The 26105-nt window shown below is 60.1% G+C and overlaps 1 protein-coding gene across 2 annotated transcripts; it reads left to right on the top strand.

Moving 5' to 3' along the window:
- The first annotated feature begins 3191 nt into the window (after positions 1–3191).
- Positions 3192–23144, top strand: CSRP1 (cysteine and glycine rich protein 1). Of its 2 annotated transcripts, none has more exons than XM_033845494.2 (6): positions 3192–3446; positions 13235–13347; positions 18586–18754; positions 19558–19687; positions 21584–21677; positions 22121–23144. In XM_033845494.2, exons 2-6 carry the CDS (start codon positions 13236–13238, stop codon positions 22195–22197), a joined length of 582 nt encoding a protein of 193 aa, XP_033701385.1. In that variant the 5' UTR covers positions 3192–3446; position 13235; the 3' UTR covers positions 22198–23144. The 2 variants fall into 2 exon arrangements, with proteins under 2 accessions (XP_033701385.1, XP_073655888.1); XM_073799787.1 differs by lacking the exon at positions 3192–3446 and adding an exon at positions 5008–5031.
- Positions 23145–26105: the final 2961 nt, after the last annotated feature.

Raw genomic sequence — 26105 nt, forward strand, 5'->3', positions numbered from 1 at the left:
CTCTCTGCTGGCAGGGGCACCTCCGCGGGAAGCTTTGCGAGTGCGGAGCTGGTCCCAGCCCTCATTGCACACACGAAGAAAACCGGGGTCTGGATCGCGGTCACACGGTCACCGAGCTGGTTACCGCCCAGTGGTCACCTACGTGCAAAAGAGGTGAAAACAGCCCTACAGCCTTCAGCCACTGGGGAGAGTAAGGGGGGCCGCTGGAAAGACCCCCATGGGCAGCTGGTGCTCGGCACTTGTTTGTTAGTATTGATATCATTTATTCTCAGTCTTGTCGGGGCGTAATAGACATAGGGCACTGTAGAAGTTGAAGGTGTGCAGCATAATGACTTGCCTCACACACATCATTATCAGGATAAATTCAGTGACCATCCGTCACCTCGTATAGCTAGAATAGTAAAGAAATAGAAAACTTTTCTCCTTGTGATGAGAACTCTTAGGATTTACTCCCTTGACAGGTTTCCTGTAACGGACAGCAGCGTTCACTGTCACGTTGTACGTTACGTCCCTAATACTTATCATCTTCTACTGTAAGTTGGTACCCTTTGGCTGCCTTTATCCAATTCCCCTCCCACCACCCCCTGCCTCTGGTACCCACAAATCTGATCTCTTTATCAGTTTTTTGGGTTGTTTTTCGAATCACGATGGACCGACAGCCCTGTTAGCTCCTGGTGCACGACACAGCGATTTGATATTTCTCTGCATCTCAAAATCCTCCCCGTGATCTGTCTGGTTGTCATGAATATTATTTATTTATTTGGCCATGCTGGGCGGCATGCGGGATCTTAGTTCCCCGACCAGGGATTGAACCGGGCCCTCGGCGGTGACGGTGTGGAGCCCTAAGCACTGGACGGCCAGGGAATTCCCCATATTATTATTTTAAACGCTTGGTGACGAGCTGAGACTCACAATACAAATTCAGCCCTGCTTCCTTCAGAGTGTCTTGGCCCTGATGATCCAAGGGCTTTGCTCTTCCTTGGGTGTCCGTCTCAGGCTGTGAAACGGCCGTGACCACCCCCAGGCATGTGGACAACGTGTTCACCTGCGTCTTTCCTCCTCGACCCACACGTTTCCTGTGCGCCCGGGCAGCTCCCGGCAGAAGCTCAGCCCTGCAAGCGCTCACTTTCTCCGGGAAAACTTCCTGACCCTGTGCTCCCCCCCCGGAGAAGAATAAAGCATGCAGGGCGATCACATGGCCTGGCTTGCCTGGGACAGTCCTGCTGCCCCAGTGTCGTGTGGACACACCCCTGTGCTCTCCACTCAGCAGCCGCCCAGGAGTCAGGGCTCAGGACACAGCCACCAGTTTATGAGGTGCTCCAAGAGCCTCCGGGAGAATCCAGGCGTGACTGCCTTTTCCTGGACCTTCCCTAAGGATGTTTCACAGCACAGGTTGGCTGTCCTCCCTGGGGAAATCCATCAGCAGCCCCATCGCCCAGACAGGACAAACCCAGACCAAAGAAGGACAGGCACGAGTCTGCCTTTTTGTAAAATCTTGGGCAAGACTCCAAGGCTCCTCTCTCCGGGGTCCAGGGAACTGAAGGGAGACGGGATACCCGCGAGCCCACTACCTCTGCACAGCGAGCCCGTGGCCTCTGACGCCAATGTCGTTCGGCAACGTCACGGGCCTGTTGATTTATCGCGCGCGTGGCGCGGGGGTGACCGGGAATCCTTCTGGGTTCTGCTCTTACATCTTGGCTGGGTCAGATGAGAACGGCCACCCAGTCTGCGAGAAATCCCGGTCGGTGCTCCCAATCTTGGGGGACCCTGTTTGTCTGGACAGCCCGGCCCAAGGAAACATGTTTCTTAGGGTAGAAAGTAAGAAAAGCCTAGATAACTATAATACTCCATTTTCTGGTTTATGAGATGCTCGACTTTACTCCTGGAAGAGTTGGTTCAGCCACCTGGGGCTTTAAATGAAGCCTGTGAGGGTCTGAGGCCTTGATACCTGTCCAGCCTGGAAGACGTGGCAGCTGCATCTGTGGGTGACCTGGGGGAGGGGCGACCGGCTGCCCAGCAGACCTGCCCCCAGTTCACTGCCTTGGGCAGAAGGACGCTTCCTTCTCACAGAGACGCTGGAGCCCAAGAGAGCAGCAGAGGATGACACACAGACAGGCGCACAGCGGACACAATCACAGCGAAAAGGACACCCAGGATCTGGGCAGGCCCTGCTCCGTCTGCATCTGCATTCAGTGCAAATGGGGTAATTCAACCTGGAGAACGAAAGGGAGTTTCCTTTTGACTTAGAAATGCAGTGAACAAGCTACAAAAACTGCAAAGTAGAAGGAAGTGCTTTGTCTCCCGAGGCTCTCCCAGTCCTGGGAGCACCAGTGTCTCAGATTTTCATGATCCTCCGGGTCCAGACCCACAAGGCCCAGAGGGCAGTGCGCCTTGACTGGGGCGGGCAGGACCGCAGGGGGAGAGGATGGTACCTTCCTTTAAAGCCTGGCGCTCTCTGCTCCCCACCGGGCCCTCCTGGCCAGGCGCCCCCGGGAGCTCCTTCTCTCTCCAGAGCACTGGGTTTCTGAGCTGTACCTGCGTCCAGGAAGGAGGTGTGAGCCTCTCCGCCCTCTGAGATGCCGGCAGCGGGCTTGCAGGAAGGGCTGGGAGGTGGCGAGGGCAGCCCACCCACCCGCAGCTGCCCCTGGGCAGCGTGGCGAGGCCCAGAAAAAAGCCCAGCTGAAGCGCCCACTCCTCAGAGCTGCTGTTTGGGGGTCGGAGGGGGGCGCCTTCTTTGGATAGCAGGGGAGATTGGGGCAAGCTGAGGGGACAGAGCTGTTTGGGGGGGTTACACTCATGGAAGGGCACTGCTGAAGGCTTACTAGGCCTATACAATCTGTTCCCCCCCGCCTCCCCCCCACCAAAAAAACCCCACTTCCGTCTGGATTATACCCCCTTCACAGATGCGGAACCTGAGGCCTGGGGGCGGGGACCAGCTAGTACACGGAAGGGGCGGGCTCAGAGCTTGGCCTGTCTTACCCGGCGCCCCCGTGACACCTGCCACCAGGACACCAAACGCGAGACCACCTCCCGTCCCCCCACACTTCCTCTTGTGTCAGAAGTTTATCAGGAGTCCTATCTCTTGGATCACGTGTGTCTCCACCCTCGTATTAGGCTGCCGGGAAGCCCTGAGAAGTTCCGGGCACGTGTGAGCCGCTGCTTCCCCCGCGGCGGGGCGCACCGGGGGTCCCCAGGGCGCAGCCGGGACGCCTCGGCCTGGGGGCCGCGCTGCGGGACTGCGCCGTGACATCAGCGCCGGTGCGGTGACATCGGCGCCGGTGTGGTGCAGTGTGCAAAGCCCACTGGTTGGCGTGGCCCGGACACGCCCTCCCCGAGCGGAACAAAACGCCGCGCGGGCCGGGCGCGCCCAGCCCCGCTTCCAGAGCGCTGCCGTGCCGGTCGCCCGCCCGCCGTCCGCCAACCGCCGCGCGCCCAGCCGCCGCCAGGTGAGTGCGCCCCGGCCCCGCCGCGCGCAGGGCGCCCCCGGCCTTCCGGCCCCGCCGCCTCCCGGGAAGCTGCGAGGAGGGTCGCAAGGAAAAGGGGCGGCCGGGGCCGGCGCGGGCCGCGGAGCGGGGAGAAGTGGCGGCGGTTGGTTCTCTTTCCAGGAGGCGCGGGACTCCTCCCCACCCCGGGCTCCCGGGACACAAAGGGTCCCCACGTGCCCCTGACCCGGGACGGCCAGTTTCCCCACCACCTGCAGGTCCCGCGGCGGGACAATCGGCGATTCTGCGCGCGCACTGAGCTCATTGTACAGCTGGGGATGAGGGCGGCCGTGCCACCCCCCGCCTGCCCCCTGGACAGCGTGCCGAGGGCAGGGTGGGGGAACATCTAGGTTCAGGGCCCGCCTGGGGCAGCTGTGCCCCGAGCCCAGGTGTGAGTTTCACCCTTAGGAAAGGACCAGATGGCAGCCGTCCCGGTCACCCCCCGCCACGTTCACACCCCCCCCTCGCCCCTTGTCTTGGCGCTGCGTGGGCACCATCACCCCAGCCTGAAGGAAGCCACAGTGTTCGGTGGCCTCGGTCCCTGAGGGCCGGGGAGCAGGAAGGGGCTGCTCCCAGCACACTTGAAGCGCGCTGCAATATGTTACCCAGCAAGCCCCCTCGAGGCAGGCGTCGGATCTGCTCTCACAGGCCGCAGAATGCCATGCGAACGCCTGTCCCATTTGCTGTGCTCTAATCGAGACCTGGGTGTAGGCGGGAGGGTGCGTGGGCTCAGCCCTTCCCCGGAGGCCTGGGCTCCGGCCACCACCCCTGCTCCTGGGCGCGGATGGATGGGCAGACCCCTCCCAGCTGCGAGGGCTTCACCTGGGGATCCCGTCCCAGCGGCTCCGGGAGGTCCAGCGGGCTCTCTGACTGACCCTGAATGCCCAGCCGACCGGGGACAGGGGGCTTCGCCTCTCACGCTCAGCTTCTTTAGGGGGCGGTACGGAGAGGGCACGACACAGGCCCGGAGCCCAGAGGGGCCAACTACTGCCTTGTCCCTGGGCCTCGCCCCAGCCTTTCCCCTGCCCACCCCCCCACCCCAGAAGCTGAGGCGGCTGGAGGAGCTGGCCGCCCCTCTGTCAGCTCAGCGTGCAGGCTGGGGTGTCCCGGTGGGATCTGGGCACTGGGTGTTGTGCCCCTGCTGCTTCTCACTTGCAGCCTCCTGCTGCTCATGGGGGGCTCGGGCTCTCTCCAGAGAGACTGTCCTTGTGGCTGGATCCAGCCCTGTACTGCCCACAGCCTCCCAGGGAATGGCCCCGTCCCGCGGGGAGGAAATCCGGGCGGGGGACAGGCAGGCGGGGAAGGAAGTTTATCTGCAGAGGGTGTGCTGTGGGCCAGGGAGGGGGAGGGGCCGCACTGCCTCTGTGGAGGATCTGAGGGGTGAGGGACGCAGAGGCGAGACTGAAGAGCGGCGCCTGTGCTGCGGCACTGCTAACAGAACGTGAAGCGCCGCAGGGCCGCGGCCTTTGCCTCTGGGCCGTCCTGCACTGGCCTTCCCAGCCCACGTGTTTTCTTTTCTCAAGTCAAACGCTTGCCTGCTGGTGAGCTGGTGAGCCCTCCCTGTCTGGGAATGTAGTGTCGGCACTTGGGGGGCGAGCGGTAAATATTTGGTGAATGAAGCGGGTAGGAGTGGGCGGCTCGCGGAGCTGCGCTACCGGACACGTGTGAACCTTGCAAACGGGCGCTCCGGTGCTCGCCGGTGCCCCTGTGCGTGGGCTTGAGGCCCAGGTCAGGGAGGAGAGGGACGGTCTCTATTTACTCTGGGTCTCCTGGTGGGAAGGCAAACTGGGAAGGCTTTTCTGCGAGGCTGCTGGAATTTAGATATTTCTGTAAGCTGGCTTATTGTGAAAAGTCGGCTTGAAGAGGACAGAGGAATCCTGCATTGAACATTTTGAGGTGCTGGTGAGAATAAAGGTCACCGGTTGCCACCACGCGGGCGTTCTGGCAAGTAAGAACTGGACAAGCGTCAGAGCTGGCCCTTCCCAGAGAGCACAGTAGGCAGATGTCTGTGCTTGTTGGGCCCCAGGGACTGGCCTGTATCCGCCATGTGTGTGTTATCTGGGACAGTCTGTGAGGTGGGGCGGACGCTCCCCATTTTACAGACGAAGAAACTGAGGCTCAGAGGTGATGAGTAACTTGCTTGGGGTTGCAGCTGCCATTCAGACACAGGCAGACTCCTTGCAAACCCACGCCCAGTCATTTGCGTTACCAAGAGCTTTATGGTGGCTCATAAACTACTTAAGGAAGATGTGGCTTCGCAGAGTGAACGCGGATGGAGTCCCGTTAGAACGCACGACCTCTAGGTCTTCCCTTTGCCGCATGGATGGAGAGGAGGAGGGGGCCCTTCTGGAAGTCGGGGCCTGGGTCCCAGGTGATACGTTTTCACCAGGTCTGATGCGTGTTTGAATTTTGGTGCCGGGTGTGCAGGAAAGAAAGGAAGCCTGGGAAAGAGCCTGCTTGAGGAAAAGACACACACACACACACACACACACACACACACACACACACACGCACAGTGGAGCTGGGGGTGAGTCGGGGAGGTGCTGCGTACCTGCTGGAGCAGCTGTGCTGCGGTTTCCTGTGGGCAGGAATTTCTGTGGTGGTGATGGGGCCGCACTACGCAGCTACCCAGGAATTTGTCTGACGTCAACACTGAGTGATTCCCATGTATGGTAAGGAGTGTAAACACCGAGGCAGCTAGCATTTCCACCTCTTCCCAGGGGCCGGGAGGCACTGTCTGATTCCTGCAGCGACAGTGGATCACAGGCTCAGCCCCCACCCCACCCACCAACCCGGCAAGCACACCCTCCTCTGCAGTGCCCCCCCCCGGCTGTCTATACAGGAGCCTCGGGGGCAGGGGCTTCCCGAGACGTCAGTTGCAAACAGCCTGTTTTATGAGGTCTAAGGGCTCGTGGGTTTTGGTTTTGCTTTTTAAAGATGAATCCAGGAAGATCGTTCAGACCTTTCCAGCATGGGTAACCAGTTGTTACTAAGGTGACATCGTTCCAGATAAAAGCAAAGACACTTACCTGTTGGTCAGCCTGTGAGACCTTGTTATGATATAGGACTTCCTGTGATAGTCTGGAAATACTTAAAATGAATTCTAGACCCCCATTTCTACCTTGGTTGACCTTTGGACTTCTGAACCCGGGGGGTGGAACGCTCTGTTATACGAGGCGCTGGGGGGCACGCACCAGCCCAGCCCACTGCCCCACGAGGGCCTCGGGGCCTGGACTTGAAAAGACAGAACTCGGAGAGGGAGGGAGAGAGGGAGCCAGGTGACTGTCGAGTTTTGGGAACCGTGGGGTCTGGAGGGATCACAGCGCAGCGGTGCCGGCCGGCTTCTCCCAGAGGCTGAGTCACGTGCAGGGTCCCCAAGAAGTCCCGTGGAGCTCAGGCCGGGCTTGTATCGCATGTTGGCCCTTCGTCACCTCAGCAGTGACCGTTCCTTTCAAGGCAGGACTGTTTGCCAGGCTCTCAGATGGTACCTCTAAGACCTGGGCTCTGAACCCTGAGCGGCGGGGTGCCCCCGCCCCCTGCCTTGGCTCCCTCCTGACGTCGGTGCGGGGAGGAAGGGGCTGAACAGCGAGGTGGAAAGGGTGACAGCTCCCCTGTGTACCTGGCTGGGTACCACACAGCCAGGTGATTCTAAGTAGGCAGGCACCTGACTGCGTGGGTGGGGACCTCAACTCTGTGCCCAGAGGTCACCCTTTGGCCCTGGGGGGCAAGCGGATTTGGAACGGGAGAGGTGGGGATTTTCCACCGGGGAAATGAAGCCATGGCATGGATTGTCGAGTCAAACCGCTGATCTGAGGAGAGGAGGCCTTCCCTCAGATGCTGGGAGCCAGCGGTTGGGGGTGCAGCGTCTCTGAGATGGCTTCTGAAACCTGAAACCTGACCACACCAGGCCGTCGCCTCAGGCCGACTTTCACAAGATGTGGGGTGAACGTGGGAGTCTTGCCCTGTGTCCGCTTCTCCCTCTGCTGCCCTGCGAGCCCCGTCTTGGGTCTCTGCTCTTGAGACAGAGGATCTGATGAGACGGCTGCCCAGGAAGGAGGGGGCAGCCCGCCGAGCCTGTCACTCGTCGGAAGAGTTCAGTCCTGGGCTTCTCGCTTCCGACTGGCCCTGGATCCTGACATTTCCGGCAAATAGCTTCCCGGGTACTTCCAGCCATTCAGCAGAAAATTGAAGGCTGGTTGTCTATCGAGATTGTCGACATGTGAAGTGGGAGGAACCAGAGCTCTCTGGAGGAACCCACTGCAAACCCAGAGGGGCTGATGTGATCACAGGGACAGCAAAGCTTCTTGGTCCCCCAGAGCAGAAGACAAAAGAGTTAAGACAAGTCTCTGCTTGCATCTGGGGTGCGGGGGTGACTACACCCCAAGGAAGGGCAGGGCACTCGTCCCTAAGTCAGGGATTCCGGGTCCCTGTTTGGCGTTGCTACTTCTCAGGCCTTGCGGCTCCCAGATGCGGCCTGGCTGGGGAGGGGAGCGGACATCCCGCCCTGCGGGTGGTCGCCAGGAGGGCGCCCTAACAGCACACCAGGCCCTGGGCCATCGCTTGATAATTTCTTTCCTGATCCTCAGAACAACTTAAGGGGTCGGTGGATGGTCCGATTTAGAGACACAACCACATCAAAGCTCAGACAGGGAAGTCGCTTGATCGTTCAGCTGGGAAGGGATGAATCCAGGTCCCTTTCTCCTGACCTCTGAACTGAGCCGCCTGAACTCTGACCCAGAGAACATCTCCTCCCCGTCGGCTGCAGGGCCTCTGTCCTCAGAACTGAGCAGGCAGCTGAGAAGGAGCTGGGCATCCCTATAGGAGCTCCAGAAGGTCTGAGAAACAGTTTCCTTTTAAGGCAGTTGGGCCTCCTGTCCGCGGAGTCCGGCTGATGAGAAGACGGGGCTGGTGGGAAGGAGGCGGCCGGGGCTCCCCCAGCTGAGACTCCCCCCGCCCACCCGCAGATCCCTCGGAGGGGTCCTCACGTGGGCGGGGGGAGGGGAACCTGTCCAAGGCGCCGGGCCCTGTGCCTTCTCTGGGCTCCCGAAGGGGACCCCCACCAAGTGGCCTGGCTGAGGAGTGGCCCAGCCGGGAGGCGCCCCAGGCAGATTTCGCCCATCCTGCCCTGCCCCTGGTTCCCTGGGCCCTGCTGGCTGTGGGCCCCTGACCCGGAGCCAGGGAGAACAAGGGCAGCCTGTTGGATATGTGGGTCTCCACGAGGGAGAAGGGCTTTTGTGTCGGGAACAAAACACTGCTGGGAACAGCTCCCCACCACGTGGTCGGGGAAGCCTCCTCCCTTAGGGAGGAGCCTCCCTAGGGGCTGGAGGACGTCCCCTGTGGGTTCAGGGGGTGGAAAGCAAGGTGAGGATGGAGCCCGGGCGTCCTGGACGCCCCCCGAGTGCAGCCCCCTGAATACGATGGTACCAGCACAGTGACTGGGTGGCTGGACCCGGCTGGGTCCCAGTTCTGCTTCCTACAGCCTGGTGACCGCAGGGGGCTGGCCTGGCCTCCCCAGCCCTGTGTCTTCATGTGTGTCACGGGCGTGTCTCCAGCCCCAGGTCACCAGGAGAAGTGGATGGTGTTTGCACACTGCCCGGCACACAGTAGGTCACCAGACTCAGGGCAGGCTCTCTGCCGGGTGCTGCGGGCAGGGGTTTGGGGGTTGCGTCTGGTCACCTCGTCGGAGAAGCCGCATGGCTCCGTGTGAACCAGAACCTCTCCCAGGGCTCCCTGCCCAGTGGCCGTCCCGGCGCCGCCCCGCAGGGACTGGAGTCGCCAGGTGGCTCAGGGGTCTGGGCTCTGCCCTGAGCACCTCCCTGGGGTCGCTCGGTGCAGCGGTGCCTGCCTGATTAGAACGGGGCTCTGCAGCGAGGGCGAGGGCGGCGTGGGGGACGGTTAGGCGGGCAGTACCGACCTTTCTTCTCCCACCCGACTGTCCTTCCTGGTTTGCAGCGCCCAGCTCTGGCTCAGCAGGGCAGAGGGGCCAGAGGAATGGCGGGGCCTCAGAGGCTGGGGATGGGGCTGGCCCTGGGGCTCCAGGAGCTCGAGCGATCCTGTCCTCTGGGGGTGTGGGATGTGCGGAAGCCTGATGACCTGTGGACGGTGCAGAGCCCGGAGGGGAAGGCTGGCCCTGTGCAGGTCAACGGCCAGTCCAGACCCATGTGGGTGAGGACGATGGGCCTCCGCCCTGCCCAGAGGGCTTCCACATGCCTTGCCCCAGGCTGGGGCAATTAAATCACCAACCCTGAGGATGTGTGAGGGGCGGGCGGTATAGCACGAGACAGAGCTGGGAAGGTACTCGGGGAGGCTCTCTGGGTGAGGAGTGAGCGTCCCCTTCTGTGCCAAGAAGGTGTGGGGTGGGGGGCGGGGGGTGGCTAGGAAGGGGATTCCAGAAGCAGGGTGGCAGGAATTGTCCTCTCTGGGGATGCATTCAGGTGTAGGGTAACTGGCTTAAACAGCAGGGGAGCTTCTTAGTTTGTTTAACTGGAGAATCCGGAGACTAGTCAGCGAGGTGTCTGGCCTTGTTCTGTGGCTCAGTGATGTCAGGGCGGCTCCCTTCCCTGCTGTCAGCTTCCTCCTGGGACGGCTGGTCCCCCTTGGAACCACAGCCCCGGAGCCCATTGCTCCCCCTTCTCACTCAGGGGAAGGGGGCTTGCTTCCAGGACGTTCTCTCTGAAGATCAAGATGTTTTCTTCTCCGGAGTCCCCAGAACTCCCTTCTGTCTCCTTGGCCTGAAATGCGTAGCTGGCCCATCCCCAACCGGTAACCCGGGCTGGTCAGCTTGGGTCCAGGCCATGCGCGCTGGCTGAAAAGCAGGGCGGTTCCCGAGCAGAAGGGGACTGGAGCGTGGTGCTCCCTCCCAGGGGGCCGTGGGCCAGCTGAGTGAAGGTGAGTGGGGAGAGGCCCGGAGAGGCAGGGCTGTCAGGGTTTGGGGTGAGCAGGTGAAGGGGGCACAGAGCAGGTGCGGCCGGGAGAGGAGAACTGCTCCCCGTTCTAGGGTTTGGGATAAGATTCCTCAGTGCTGGAGAGAATGGCTGGGGTTCCAGCAGCAAAAAATGGACAAGTCGGGAAAAAGAACAAGTTAGAGAGGAAGGGTAATGAGTTCAGGTGGCTCGTGTTGAAATCGAGGTGCTCATGGACCATCCAGGTGGAGGTTATCCCGTGGAACCGGGTGTACGAGCCTGGGCTCGGGGCAGAGGTCAAGGTCAGCGATGAATGGAAGTCCTTGGCAGGGGTGACCTCGGGTGCAGTGGGACCAAAGGAGACGTGGGGGGAGAGAGGGACCAGGGTGGGGCCAGAGGAACCCCAGCTTTCAGGAAATGGGAGGACAGAGCAGAGGCAGTGAAGTGGACTGACTGGTCCACTCCGGCAAAGCCTTGCTGGAGATTCCTACGGTTCCGAAAATATTCCAGCCTCGGAAGCTGGCGTCACCAACACCCCTTCCCCACGTGGAGCCTGCTCTCGTCCCTCACGTACCCACGGAGCATTGTGAGGGCCTCGGGCTCTGCAGAGCTGGATGGAGGGCATGGACCAGCTGTGGCTCTCAGTATTAGGGGAGCCGATTTATTGAACACCTGTATGAACACCTGTGTGTCAGGTGCACACACCTGTACAAACACGTGTGTGCAGGGGACTTGGTAGTGAACCTCGACTGGACCTTCTTCTTGAGCGGAGGCCTGTGTCCACTGTCCGGTGGGGCGGGGGGGGGGGGGAGAAATTTTCCTCCACCCTTCGAGCTTCTTCTGACTGGAAAAAAATTAAATTGACACGAGACAGATGAACAGGAGAAAATCAAAGTTCAAGAACATGTCTACATGGGAGAGACCCAGGAAACCTGAGTAACTCCCCAAAGTGGCTGAAACCCTCCCCTTAAATATCATCTTCCGCTAAAGACAAAAGAGGAAGTTGGGGGTCGTGGAAGGCGATTTACCTGGAGATGGAAAAGCAAATGCTCGGTGAGCGAGTGTTTGCTGAGCCAGCAGACATGATGGGACAGAGCGGACTCTGGTCTCCAGGCCCTGCCGACCCTCCCAGCACACCCGGCCCGTGTTCTTTGCAGAGATCTCTGGCGATAGCTCTGTTTGGGGAACAGGCCCTCTATCGAAATTCTTTTAGGCAGTTGGAGGAAGGTCAGTTTCTTCCTGAGTCTGTTGGGCCTTGATTTTTTTCGGCTTGAAATAATCTGCAGGACAGAGAGACGTTTCGGGATGGCAAGTTTTGTCCCCATCACCCATCTTGTACCCGCAGTCGCCAGCGCCCCCCATAGAGCCCCCCCCCACCCCAGCCCCGTGCGCTTCTGTCCAAAGAACTGGAAGGGTCGCCGTCCCCCGGCAGCCAGGCATCTGTTGAGAGTGGTTGAGATGGGCCTTCCCTGATCTCGGGCTCTGCGGGCATCTGTGTCTGTGCCGCTTGGGCTCTGACCTGCAGGGTCGCCTCCCCTGTGCCTTGGATTCCTGCACTAATAATCGTCACCGCACACTCAGCACGTGCCAGGCACGGACGCGCCGTGTCTCACTGCATCCCCGGAAATAATCCGTGAGGTAGCTTTTGCTTTTATCCCCGTTTTACAGATGTGGAAATCAAGGTTTAGAAAGACCAGCTACCTTGTTCAAGGTACACACAGCCAGTGAGTGGCAGGGTCAGGACTGGACCAAACCCGTCTGGCATCAGGACCCCAGCTCAGAACCAATACCTAGAGCATCGCAATGTTGTCCCAGGCCGCCTCCTTCGGACTCACCTGGGTGCTTGTTAAAAATTCACGTTCTTGGGGCTTCCCTGGTGGCACAGTGGTTGAGAGTCCGCCTGCCGATGCAGGGGACACGGGTTCGCGCCCCGGTCCGGGAAGATCCCACATGCTGTGGAGCGGCTGGGCCCGTGAGCCATGGCCGCTGGGCCTGCGCGTCCGGAGCCTGTGCTCCGCAGCGGGAGAGGCCACAACAGTGAGAGGCCCGCGTACCGCAAAAAAAAAAAAAATAAAAATTCACGTTTTTGTACCTCATCCTCAGAGGTCATGATTCATCGGGTCAGAGTTGGCGCTGGAAAATCTGATTTTGCAAAAGGCCCCCACCTCCCCCATTCTAATGGACTCGTAACTGGGCCCTATGTGCCTACCTCCTGGTTTAAAAAAGAATGGTTTTATTTGTGAGTTGTATCTTATATACAAAAGAGTGCATAAAACCTGCATATGTGTGGTTCAAAGAATAATTACAAAGGGAGCCTCTGTGTGATAACCACACGTGGCTGGTGCCTTAGCAGACCCCTTGGTGGCCCCCGTTTTCTCTCTTTGAGGTAACGAATCTAAGACAGTAGTTTGTGATACTCATTGCCTTGCTTTTCTTTATAACTTTCCCACCCATGGGTCCCTCCCTTGACGATAGAATTTTGCCTGCTTGCAGGCCTGACACAGATAATTTGTGTTTTATGAGTTCTAGCTTATCTGCTTCTTTTGCTCCAAATTCATCTTTGTGAGATTCATCCCTGCGGACGCACGTAGCAGATGGTTCGTTGTTACTGCCGTTATGGCCTGTATCTTGTGCTTGTTGTGTATCCTTTAGAATGCCGGGCACGGGGCTGAAAACACACCGGTTGCTCAGCGATTACCTGTGGGCTCTGGGGTGGGAAGCCCCCAGGTTGCCGTTCTGCCCCCCCCCCCCGCTTCCCCCTTGACCTCTGTCCCTGGCCTTTCTGTTGTGGGCCATCTGTGTCTCCATCTCCCCGGGGGAATTAATTCCCGTTTCCGCGTCCACTTTCAGAATGCCGAACTGGGGAGGAGGTAAGAAGTGTGGGGTGTGCCAGAAGACGGTGTACTTCGCTGAAGAGGTTCAGTGCGAAGGCAGCAGCTTCCACAAATCCTGCTTCCTGTGCAGTGAGTACGCACCCCTCCCAGGCCCTGCTGTTGCCATGGGGACCGGATGGGGCAGTCAACACCCCGGGAACTGGCCCCACGGGAGGTAAACAGCTCGACATTTGGCTGGCACGAAGCTGGGCGGGGAAGCACTTCAGGGCCTCTTTGTTCCTCAGAAGCTGTTTTCTAAGGGGAGGGCGTGAGCTGGCCTGAGCCGGAGGGGTGGCGGAGGCGCAGAGGCTGAGGGTGGTGGAGGCACAGGGGCTGAGTGCCGAGCAGGGAAGACTCGGCGGGGGAAACTTCCCGCTCAGTCTGTCTTCTTTCTCTCCCTGCCACAATCCTGGCATTTAAGAGGAAGACACTTTTAGCCCAAAGTTTCATCAGGCTTTGGACCCAGATTACCCCTTGTTAAATGGCAACAGGAATCACAGATGCAGAGGACAAACTAGTGGGGAGGGGGAGGGCAAGAGAGGGGAAGGGGATTACGAGGTCCAAACTACGATGTATAAAAAAAATAAGCCACAAGGATGTATTATACAGCACAGGGAATAGAGCCAGTATTTTATAACAGCTATAAGCGAATAACTTTAAAAGTGGTGAATCACTATGGTGTACGCTTGAAACTTATATAATCCTGTACAGCAACTATATTTCAATTAAAAAAACATTTTGTTGAGGCAGCAGAGGCAGCAGCCTCAGGGGAAGCTGCGTCTAGGGAGGAGCTGGGCTCCCCCCACCCCCCGCCACCCCCCGCCCCTGCAGCCCGAGGCCTTTCCCCGCACTTCCCATCCCCGCCTGGAGCTGGGCTCTCACCCTGCACCCCCACCCCTGCAGCCCCGAGGCCTTTCCCTGCACCTCCCATCCCCACCTGACAGTCTGGGGTAAGAGGAAGGTGAGCTGGAGGAATTTGGTCCTGACGGCCGGACCCAGACCGGCTGCTGCAATCACAACCTGGATGAGCAGGAAGCCAGGCAGTGGCCGCCATCCATGCGGGAGCTGTCGGGTGGTCCGGGGGACGCAGGGCATGCAGAGGCCGTGGTGCTGCACTGGCCATGGCCTGGGCCGGGCAGCCTTTCAGAGCTCCCGGCCCAGGAAGTGGCGGATGGAGGGAGCCTCCCCATTTTCCTGAGTGACGGGGTTCATAGCGACAGAGCCGAGGTTCTGGGTTAGAAGAGGTGACCTGCGTTCTCCTTGAGCCCAGGCAGAGGGGGAGGCAGGGAATTGGGGGGTTAAGCTCTAGGGTTCAGAACCAGTTGGTCAGGGTTTGGATGTGCATTCTGTTTTTGTTCTCTGCGTGGTGATGGGCAGGTTACAGGGGGGATAACAACACCTACCTCATGGCGGCGGGGGGATGGGGGTATGAGAATGAACAGGGAAGGGGTTCGGAAAACAAACAAAGCAGTTGGAGCAGTTGTGAGTGTTCAGTAAATGATAGCAGCTCCCCCACACACACACACACACACACACACACACACACACACACACACACACACACACACACACACACACACACACACACACACACACGGCCCTGGTGTGGCTCAAGGACCCCTCAACAGCGGCTGACATCCCAGCCTGTCTGGGAGGTCTGGGAATCGGGCCCGCGCCCCCGCCTTCACACGAGCAGAGTCGGGAGAACTTGGCCGCCTTGCTTCCAGGAGCTTGTGGTCCAGAGCAGGGTCCAGACAGGCCGAGGGAGCTGGGTGAGCATCAGATCCCACCTGCTGTGGGCGGAGCAGCCAGAAGCCCCGCCCAACACAGCCACACCCTCCGGCCGCAGAGGCTGATCGAGGGCCGCCGGTGGCCAACAAGCTTGGGTGGGGCCTTTGGCGTCCAGCCCGGAGGAGGCCGCCACCGGTGGCGTCCTGTAATCAGCGATTCCCTGCGCTCAGGACTTTGCGAGCTGCTTAGTTTTTTCAGAGGGAATAAGAGGCTTTGGCCCTGGCCTGGGAGAGGGTCCAGACTGCCGGCCCCAAGGACCCCTCTCTGCCCTCAAATGTTGCTTTAATCATGGACTGAAACGGGCCAGCCGGGCGGGGAGGCCTGCAGGCCTGCCTGTGGAGGAGTGGCCGCTGGCCGGGCGGTCCAGGGAAGCCAGGAATGCGGGGCGCGGGGGGTGGTACAGGAAGGAACGGGCAGGCCTGGGGCAGGGGTGGGGTGCAGAGGACCAGAGACAGTTGTGGGAGGTCAGGCTGGGGAGCGGGGCGGGGAGGTCTGCTGCAGGACTACTGTAGCAGCTACAGGGCAGCCTCCCGTGTCTCTGGGGTCTCCGGCTGCGGCCGAGTTCCTGGGCACTGGAGCTAGAGGACGTCCCCAGTCTGAGCATCTTCACAACCTGCTGATTCTCGGGGCCTAGAGCAGCATCGGGCGTGCAGGTGTGTTTACGAGTGGGACGAGGGTCACTTCTTTTTCAGTGCCGTGGGCCTAAGTGTCCAGCTGGAATCAAGAATGCAGAATCACCCTCAGAATCAGGGGACCTTCACTCCAGAGGCAGAGAAAGGCCAGCAGGGTGTGGGCCTGGGTGGCATCAGGGACCTCAGCCCCTTGCTGGCCAGGCCTGGGTGAGTCCCCGAGAGAAGGTCCTCTGACCGTCCTGGTGCTTGCCTCTGGTTCCTACTCAGGTTGGCATCCACGATCCCTTTCCTGGGGCCTGGGCTACGCAGGACGCTGCCCTAGACGGCTGGGGAGAGCAGCCTCCTCCCTGGGCTCGGCGCACAGGGTACAGCCTGGTGGTCTGAGGAGGGGCCGCCAGTCCCCATCCGCAGGCATCCGCAGGCAAGAGGGCTCGGCTCTGCGGGGACCTGCCCCGAGGCTGCTGCTTCTCCGAGCTGTAACGGCTCCCACCTGGGGCACGTCAGCCCTGTGGGAAAGCAGAGCAGGTCTGGCCTCTCCCCGAGGTGGCAGCTGCTGGAACTGGGCTGCTCCCCAGAACCCGGAGCACCGGGGCACTCTCAGAGCCCTGCACGCCCCCAGCACCAGCATCGCTCACCCGCAGGCTGTGGTCCCTCGCCCGGCCCACCCGAAAGGGCTTCTGGGCTGGCAGGGAAGAATCAGGCCTGAAGGTCAGGCTGGGCTCCGGCCGGGCCCTGCTTCGGCTGGTTCTATGAGCTGGAACTTTTCTGTGGGCCTTGGTTTTCCTTCCAGAAACAGAGAATTACTGTCTTGGGGTGGGGTGAGGGGGCCCTGGCCTCTCACCTGGGGCTGCCTCTACCCTGTGGCGTCTGGAGTACATTTTCCCAGCAAATGCACACAACCAACCCGTACTTAAGTTTTTCTGTTTGGTTTTTGCTTAACATGGTTTGGTAGAAATTGATTCAGGCCTTCCTTCAGAATTCCCCTTAGTGCAGTTTCTGGAGGAGTCTGCAGGTGCCCAGACTGGACCGGGGTGGAGGCCAGAGGCCAGGGCCTCTGGGACAACGAGGCAGAGCGGAAGCGGCAGCGAGGTCGGGGTGTCCCCCTATAGAGGCTGGGGCTCAGGTAGGGGGCCGTCTGGAGTGCTCAGTCGTAGACCCTGGAGTCTCCTCTGGGCTGAGCCCCTGGGTCTCCTGCTGGCAAGGTCGCTCTGAGGAGACCTCCGTTCCTCTCGCCCTTCTGTCTCACTTGCTGCCTCCCCTCTGGTCTTGGAATTTCCAGGTCCGCTCGGTCTTACGGGAAGCAATTCCAGGCCAACTTCCCACCCTAGAAGGAATGTTGGAGCCCCACCCCCTGCTGTTCCCGGGAGCCAAGCCCTAGGGAGGCGGTGGGAAGATCCATATTTGGGTCGCCCGAGTGCCGGGAAGATCCATATTTGGGTCGCCCGAGTGCCGTAAGGACGTGGGGATCTCGGGCAGGACCAGAGGGTCCTTATTTAGTCTGAAATCTCAAACCTGAGCCCTGGGGGCAGAGAGCCGGCCTTTAAAGGCAAGGGGACGGCTGGGAATTCCCCGGTGGTCCAGTGGTTAGGACTTGGTGCCTTTACTGCCAAGGGCTCAGGTTCAGTGCCTGGTCAGGGAAGTAAGATCCCATAAACCACACAGCGGCGCGGGGGGGGAATCTGAAGGCGAGGGGATGGCAAGCTGGCCAGAGCTGAGCGGAGCGCCTCTGCAGGGAGGAGATGCCGGCTCCTCCAGGGCTTCCCGGGAATCCATCTTCAGAAGCACGTGTTTGAGGATGTGGTCCAGGTGGACAGACTGAATCCCAAGTCTGAGGACCTTCGTGGGACCCAATTAGAATCATAGGCCAAGGCCTAAGGAAGCAGGGGAAGTCGGATCTCTTGAGAGAAGGACTTGGGGGTTGGAAGCCGATGATATTTGGAGGCCTGGCCCCCCGCCTTGTGTTCCCACGGCACTAACTCTGTATCACACTATAGGAGCAGCGGACGTTTATGATGCCCTACTGTGCACAGGGTACTGTGCTAAGTACTCCCCGGGTGAGGGCTCATTTAATTCTCACAGCCACCTTTTGGGGGAAGGCTGTCATCCGCATCTACCAGGGGACACGAGGGCTGGGAAGGGGCAGGGAGAGAGATTGGGCTCTAGGCAGCTGACTCTACATGACCCTGGGCTCCGGACTGTTTTACTCTGGGTCGCTGGACACTGCCCTGCTCTGAGAGCCACAGGAAGATACAGGCGGCCCGCAGGCTTTCCAGTTTATCCCATTCCAGTCTCTTAACCTTGGAGTCAGGAAGTTCTTCCCAGCATCTGACCTCAGTCCCTCCCGTGGCAAAGTGATCCGGAGATTAGAAATTGCAGATCTTGCTGTCGCATTGAGCACATCCTGCATCTCATTTCAAAGCCCGCCATGCAGGGGGCTTAATAAATACGGCCCTTCCCCTCTGGGAGCATCACTTCCCCGCAGCCCTGCCCCCAAGACTGTAGGGGTGTCCCTTCTGGATCCCGTCGCTGGAGGCAGGAAAGCCCCGCCTTTCTTCCTTCCTTTCTTTTTTTCCTCTTCTGTCAGGACACGTGATCGCTCTGTCAAGAGCAGAGTGAAGGTCCAGCAGGCTTCCTGGGGCTTGGGGTCAGTCTAGGCTCTCGGCTACTGAACCCGGGGACTTCTGAGGGTGCAGAGGACCAAGGAAGGCCCATGCGGTTCCTGGTGGGGGGCGGCTCGGCCAGCATCCTTAGACCCCCTCCTCTCTCCTCCCAGCTCCCTGGCCATCCTGACCCCTGTCACCAGGCTTCTGAAAGATCGGGATATTACGTGTGCGGAGTCCCAGAGAGCGTCGGCTCTCGGGGTGCTTGCAGCGAACCGACTCCCCGTACCCTCTTTCCTCTGCAGTGGTCTGCAAGAAGAATCTGGACAGCACCACTGTGGCCGTGCACGGCGAGGAGATTTACTGCAAATCCTGCTATGGCAAGAAGTACGGGCCCAAGGGCTACGGCTACGGGCAGGGCGCGGGCACGCTGAGCACGGACAGGGGGGAGTCGCTCGGCATCAAGCATGAGGAGTGAGTACGCCCCGCCCAGGTGGAGAAGCACCTACTGTGTGTCAGGCCAGTCAGAGGAGCGGGGGTCCAGCAGGGAATGAAACAGGCCATGCTCTTCCCTATACGGCGGAGCCGCAGCCCATATTTTCATGGGCGTCAGAGCTGGGAGGGGCCCTAGGAATTCCTGGGTCCCGTCTCTTCTTTCCACAGATGAGAAAACCCAGCCATTCTCGGTGACTTGCTGGGGGCCCTACAGGCAGTGAGTGTCCGAGCCAGACCAGCTTGCACCCCTGCTCACGGGGGCGTCAGTTCCCTTCACTGGAATCACGGGGTGTCACTAGGTCCCCAGCACCCACTGACCACTGACCTGCTGTGAGTGGAGGTGCTGGCGGTCAGCCTGCCAGCTCCTTGGCCTTGGGGGTGGGGGGGATGCACGGAAGTGATGGATGAGTTCCCACATTTCGGCCAAGGTCACTGCCCCAGTGGGGGTGACTGGTCCACAGATTTCTCCTGGAAAGACTCTTACAATCGGCAGGCCGAAGGAGTCGGGGACAGAGGAGGGCAATTCCTAGCAAACGAGGTGTTCTGGGACTCCAGTGTTTCAGCTGGGGGGCTGAGCAAAATCTGACGTGCCGGCGAGAGTAACACTGTGCCCGGCCTTGGTGTGTCCATCTGTAAAGTGGGAGGTGACCCCACAGGACCTGGCAGCCGCGGCCTTGTAACAGGCTGGGCCAGGTGGAGGCGGGGTGGTACCCACACGGTGCCAGACCCCCGCCTGTACTGCTGCCTGTATGTCATGTCACCGCACGTCCTTCCCCACGCAGGGGCCCCAGCCACAGGCCCACCACCAACCCCAATGCGGCCAAGTTCGCCCAGAAGATTGGTGGCTCTGAGCGCTGCCCGCGGTGCAGCCAGGCTGTCTACGCCGCCGAGAAGGTGATTGGTGCTGGGAAGGTAAGGAGGCTGCTGGGCCAGGGTGGGTGTGGGGATGCGGGCCGGCCAAGCCCCTTCCTGAAGCACGGCTTCCGGAGCTCTGCGAGTGCGACCCTAGCTTTGCTCAGCCAGCCCGAGCCGTGGGCTGCAACTCCCTCCCTTCGTTTCAAAGCCCACCGTGAAGGGGAAACCTTTGTCCCCGTGTTGCTTGTCCCCTGTGGCTTCTGGTCTCCAGGGCGCTGAATCCCTCCCCGCTCGAGTGTAACAGGCTCACCCCTGGTGGAAATGATTTTTAAGCGCCTACGGGCACTTCCTAGGGAGCTGCCAATCTATGGGTCTCTCTAGAATCAGGGGCCGCAGACCTCTCAGGGTGCGTGGACACAAGCCCTGAAAAGAACATGCAAACGTTTGTGGGATCCTGTCTCTCCCTGGGAAGGCGATCCACAGCGTGCGTCAGATTTTCAAGATTTGTGATCCAGAAATGTTAAGAACCACTTGAAAATCCACGTACATCCTGTGTCAGAGGATGTGGACTCAGAAACCCACCCATGTCCCCGCAGGGCGGAGCTTCCCAAGGTTCAGGCCTGTCACGGCCTCCCGGGAGGCGATCTTTTCTAACTGCCTCGCCTGCCCTTCCCCCTCAGTATTCCGATAGTAGCCGCCCAGGTTACCAAAGCACAGTGGGGTCCCCTCCCTCAGAGAGGCTGTGGGCAGGGGTCGGGATCTGCAGCCTGGGACCAGCAGTCGGGGACCACTGAAGGGACATATTCAGGATGGGTGCCCGGAGCGGGTTTCTGGACCTTCACACGAGACTTGGCCAGGCTCACACGGTCAGCTGTGCGGCCACGGGGCCTGGAGCCTGTCTGCAGCTTCTCTGGACCTACGTCTTGGCCTCCGAGGCTTTTCAACCTTGAGGAAGGGCGGGGGGCAGGGGCGGGTGGACGGGGAACTCACACGTAGGACAAGTCTAGGCCCAGCACTGGTGCCTGCTGGGGGGCTGGGGGCGCCAGGGTCTGGAGGCAGGAGGCGACATGCGCGGGTCTGGCTGTCAGGAAGCCCGAGGGCAGGCAGTTTCCTTTCTCATCTCCACCCCAGGCACGGGCAGCCGTTTGAGGGAGTCTCTTTGCCCTTAAAAGGCCTTGTTTTGTCCCGTCTGCTGCTGCTGGCCTCTGGCTTTCCCGGTTCTGCAGAGCTGTCAGCCCGCTTGGCTGTGCTGCCGGAGCTGACAGCTGATCCGGGCTTGGCAGGCCCCCGCCAGGGGTGCAGCCCCAGGCCACCTTCCCTGGGGAGGCTGCTGGCTGTGCTGCCTCTGAGCTCCTCGTAGCAGCACGAGGGGCTTCTGTGGCCCCCCAGGGAACGAGGCTCCTTGGCCTTTCCCTGCGGGTTCAGCGTAGCTCGTGGACCCTTTCTCCTTCCAGTGGTGCCGGGCGCCTCCTCTGTGCCAGGCCCCTGCCCCGCTGCACCACCCCTCCTGCCGCGGTGACGGCCTTTGGCCAAACCAGGCACCTGTTCTAGGATCCAGAGGCCTGGCGGATCATGAAAGCCCGCCCTGTGGCCAGGCTGCATCTGTCTGGTCCTCACATCCGGCTGCGAGGGTGGCAGCGGTCTCCCCGTGAGGGGTGAGGAGGCCGTGCACCTGGAGGTGATGCCAGGGCGGGTCCGGAGCCCTCGCCCGCTCCAGTGGTCCCGGGCAGGATGGTCCGGATGAGGCTGGGCCGGCCCTGACGGTGGGAGCTGGGGAGCGGCTGCCTTGGTGGTGGTCCCACCCCTGGCCTGCTGCCCCTGCCCACCCAGCACTTTCTCCAGGAGGTGGGGTTAGGGTCCCTCCAGCAGTGGACTGGTCGGCCTTCACGAGTGCTTTCATCACGTCTAGGGGAATGGCTGGGATCAGTACTAACTGCTTCCTTCCCTCCCCAGTCCTGGCATAAGTCCTGCTTCCGGTGCGCTAAGTGTGGCAAAGGCCTCGAGTCCACCACCCTGGCCGACAAGGATGGCGAGATTTACTGCAAAGGTGGGTGGCCCCTCCCCCACGTCTTCCCTTCCTGGGGGTCTGAGGGGCAGAGGGCCGAAGGCCTTGCTAGATGTCGGCCCCTTCCGGGCCTCGGAGTCCATTCCAGAGCGTCTAGTGCGACACTTTCCCGTTAGCACTGAGGGGGAGCCTGGGGGAGGAAGTGACTTGGCCAGAGTCACGGGCAGATCGGGGCAGGCTGGGGCAGAGCCTGGGCTCCAGGCTCCCGGCCCAGAGCTCTGACAGCAGATGACGCTTCTCCCGGGATTTCAGACACAGGGGAATGGCCACACCGTGGAGCCGGGGACCTCCTCGCTGTTGGAGTTGACGGGGAGGGCGCAGCGCTGGTGGGCTTCGCTGCTCCAGGGGCCCGGCCAGGCGCTGCGGTTGTGGGAGGGCCGGGAGGTGTGGCCGGGGGCGTTCTCACCCCTCTGCTCTCTCTGCAGGATGCTATGCCAAAAACTTCGGGCCCAAGGGCTTCGGCTTTGGGCAGGGAGCCGGGGCTCTGGTCCACTCTGAATGAGCCTGCCCGTCGCGTGCCCACGCCTGTGCTTCTCATCACCACCCCTTCCTGGCAGCCTCACGACCTCCACGATTCGTCCTCCCTTCAGTCCTGCACGCGTCACTAAGGACTTGAACTGGGGTGTCTGGCTCCCTTTGCTTCGGGCGTCTGCCGGAGGCCGCACCCCTCCAAGGTGCTCCCTCCGCCTGGGACCTGCCGCCCATCACTAGCAGGAGGCCTTGGGGTTCTGGGTCTCTCCCGGCCCTGCCCCACCCCGCAGACCCCTGTCCTCAGCCTCGTAGCTACATGTCCGTCATCAGCGGAGCCCAGCGGGCGGGGAGCGGGACTGGGTGGGGTGGGAAAGGCTGTGCTTCTTGTCGGGGAGAGGGGCTCCCTGGAGTCCCTCAGAGCCGGCCTGGGGAGTCCCAGCTTGGGAGTTCCTGGGGGACACACAGGCAGGCACACACCACAGGGGCCGCCTGCCCTGCTCGGCCTGGTGCCTTTGAGACTGGGGGCAGGTGTCTCCCCACTCGGGCGGAGAGCAAGCCAGGCCTAAGGGCCCCAGAGTCAGGATGTGGTCTGGCCTCCCCAGGCTCGTGCTCCCTGTGGGACGGGGACCCTAATGAAACACTCCAGCATCGCTGCACTGTCAGAGGCCCAAACCCCAGCCCTGGGTCCTGAGGCTGCGGCTCTGTCCTTAGCACGCCTGCCTGACCCTCAGACGTGGAGGGAGGTACACGCGGCCTGTCTTCACCTGGACACCCTTCTCCTGCCCCCAGCCTTCTCCAGCGACCCCTCTCTGGGCACGCCACCCACCCCTTCCGAGCCCCCAGGTCCAAAGCAGCAGGAGGGCGGGGAGGGGCCAGGCCCTCCTGGGGCGGAGCGGGGCTGCCCTCTGGACCGCGGGCTGCAGCGCGGGCTCCACTCAAGCTCATTCCGCACCAGTCAATAAAGCTGTCAGAACAGAACTCTGGCGCCCTGTCCTGCTCTGGACCCCCGTGGGGCTGGGCTGGGACTTGATGGGAGCCACCGCAAGTTAGCAGGAGGTCTGGTGGGAAGAAAGTGGCCGCTTCCTGCTGTGCTGGGGCTGCTTCCTCCCTGGCGTCCGATGTAACTGAACCCGCTGTCCCGGAGTGACCCGACCAGCCCAATCCTGCTGCCACATCTGGGGGTGGGAACCGTGTGGGCTTGGAATTTGAGGGGCTCAGCAAGGCCCCCAAACTGTGCTGAGAACTTTTCCCAGCTTGGAAAGTCACAGAGTGAGAGGGAAACTCAGCCAGAGGAATGTGCATGTCAAACCCAGAAAGCTGACTTCTGCCCAGGAGGCAGGCAGTGAGGTGAGGGCTGGGAGTCCAAGATCAGGTCCAAGCTCGCTGTCGTCGGGCAGGGCCCGCTGCCTGGCTCACAGACGGCCGCCTTCTCACTGTGTCCCCCTCCCCCCGACCCCGTGGCGGGAGGAGCTGGAGAGAGTTTCCAGGAGTCGCTAATCCCACTCATGGGGGCTCTACCCTCCTGACCTGATCACCTCCCAGAGGACCCAGCTCCAAATACCATTACCTGGGGATCAGGTTTTAACACATGAATATGAGGGGTGGGGAGGACAGCTTTCAGTCAATAGTGCAAAATTCACTCACTCCGACCCAATAGCCCCAAAGTCTTAACTCTCCTTCCAGAGACTTCAAGTCTCACGCGGTGTTGCGTACACTGGACGTGGGAGAAACCCCAGGTCTGAGGCGTCCTGAGGCAAATTCCTCTTCAGCTGTGAATCTGTGAATGATGTGTGTTCTGTGCTTCCAAGGTACAAAGGTGGGACACACAGAGGATAGACATGCCCGTTCCAATAGGGAGAAATAGGAAAGAAGAAAGGAGTGCCAGAACCAAGTAATTCCCAAACCGAATGGGGCAAGTTCCACTAGACCACAAACCTCGAGACCAGTCCTCGGCCCTCTGGCCCCACCGTCGGGGGGCGGCTCCTGGTGGCCCCCTCACCGGAACCCTGGGGTGGGGGTGGGCCTCGCACTTGTTTTTAAAAATGGAAGTCTTTTTTTTTAAAACGTTATTAGTTCTTTCATTTATTTATTTTTAATTTATTTACTTATTTATTTTTGGCTGCGTTGGGTCTTCGTTGCTGCGCGTGGGCTTTCTCTAGTTGCGGCGAGCGGGGGCTGCTCTTAGTTGCGGGGCGCGGGCTTCTCATTGCGGTGGCTTCTCTTGTTGTGGAGCACGGGCTCTAGGCACGCGGGCTTCAGTAGTTGTGGCACGTGGGCTCAGTAGCTGTGGCTCGCGGGCTCTAGAACGCAGGCTCAGTAGCTGTGGTGCACGGGCTAAGTTGCTCCGCGGCATGTGGGATCTTCCCGGACCAGGGCTCGAACTGGTGTGCCCTGCATTGGCAGGCGGATTCTTAACCACTGCACCACCAGGGAAGCCCCTTGCCCTCACACTCTTGTGATGGGAGTGGCGGCCCTGGTCTCTGAGTCCCTTCCTGGGCCATCCCCCCATTGTCCTGGGGAACAGCATTCGGCTTCCTGGAGGGTCTGACTTGTCCTAACCTTATCGTAGGTCACTCAGCCGCACCCTGAGTGCTCTGTTTCTGCAGTAGGGTAGGCTGGGAATGTCCAGATCTTTAAGGTCTGCTTCCTGTGTGCTCCGTGCAAGGCCAGCCTCCAGGCTCTTCTCTCCTCTTGCGTTTCCATTTCCTGGGAGGAGCCAGGCTGGTCCTTCCACACTTTGCTCAGAGCTCTCCTTGGCTAAATACCGTTGCTCTCAAGTTCTACCTTCCACAAAACACCAGAGTCTGAACACGCTCGAGCCACATTCTTTGCTACTTTATAACAAGGGTCCCCCTTGTCTCCTTTCCAATAACACACCCCTCATTTCTGTCATCAGAATGGCCTTTGTCATCCATATTTCTACAACATTCTGCTCAGAATTACTTCCTCCTTATTCCCTGAGACAACTCAGTCTTTCTCTCCAACTCTCTCTTCTTTCTGACCTCTCACCAGAATCCCCTTTAAGGGTCCGTTCACAACAATGTGGGTTTTTTCTAGCAGACATTTCCAAACGCCTCCAGCCTCTACCCATCACCCAGCTCCAAAGCCATTTCCACGTTTGTAGGTGTCTGTTACAGCAGCAGCCTACTTCCTGCGCCCATTTCTGCCTTGGTCAGTTCAGGCTAACAAAATACCATAAGCTAAGTGGTTTATAAACAGCAGAAGTTTATTTCTCACTGTTCTGGAGGCTGGGAGTCCAAGATCAAGGTGCTGGCAGATTCAGTGTCTGGGGAGAACCCCCCTCCTGGTTCCCAGACGGCCGTCTTTCTGCTGCGTCCTCACACGTGTACCTCACGAGGGGGTGAGGGGGCCCGCTGGCTTTTATGAGGGCACTAATCCCACTCACGAGGGCTCCTCCCTCAAGCCCTAATCACTTCCCAAAGGCTCCATCTCCTAATACCATCACCTTGGGGGCTAGGATTTCAACGTATGAATTCTGCGGGGACACAAACCTTTAGTCTCCGGTGGGTCACCTGAGCCAAGTCCACGGAAGAGCAAACATTTTCGAAATGAGCTCATCTGAGAGCTCGCAGGGGCCTTCATCTGAGGGATGTGCCTGTCGCGTGTTTGGGGCTGGGCTTCCCCGCCCACAATGTGAATTCACAAGACAACAATAAGAGCTGCTTTAACAACAGCAAGTCTGTGCGTCGTGTCCGTACGACCAGATCCAACAGTGGCCTTGCTGGACTCCTTCCCTGACTCTGGGAATGGGCCCTGAACATACAAGATTGGTATAGACCAGGCAGTGCTATAGAGCTGTAGGTAAGTGCAAGGTGAGTCCATCATCTTGACAACATCTCTATGTCCAGCCCAGGATGTGGCCAACTGGACGTTCTCCCAGAGGGTTTGTGCATCAGGGAGGATGGATGGTTCCACAAA

Source organism: Tursiops truncatus, chromosome 1 (genome assembly GCF_011762595.2).
Source record: "Tursiops truncatus isolate mTurTru1 chromosome 1, mTurTru1.mat.Y, whole genome shotgun sequence".
Taxonomy (NCBI): Eukaryota; Metazoa; Chordata; class Mammalia; order Artiodactyla; family Delphinidae; genus Tursiops; species Tursiops truncatus.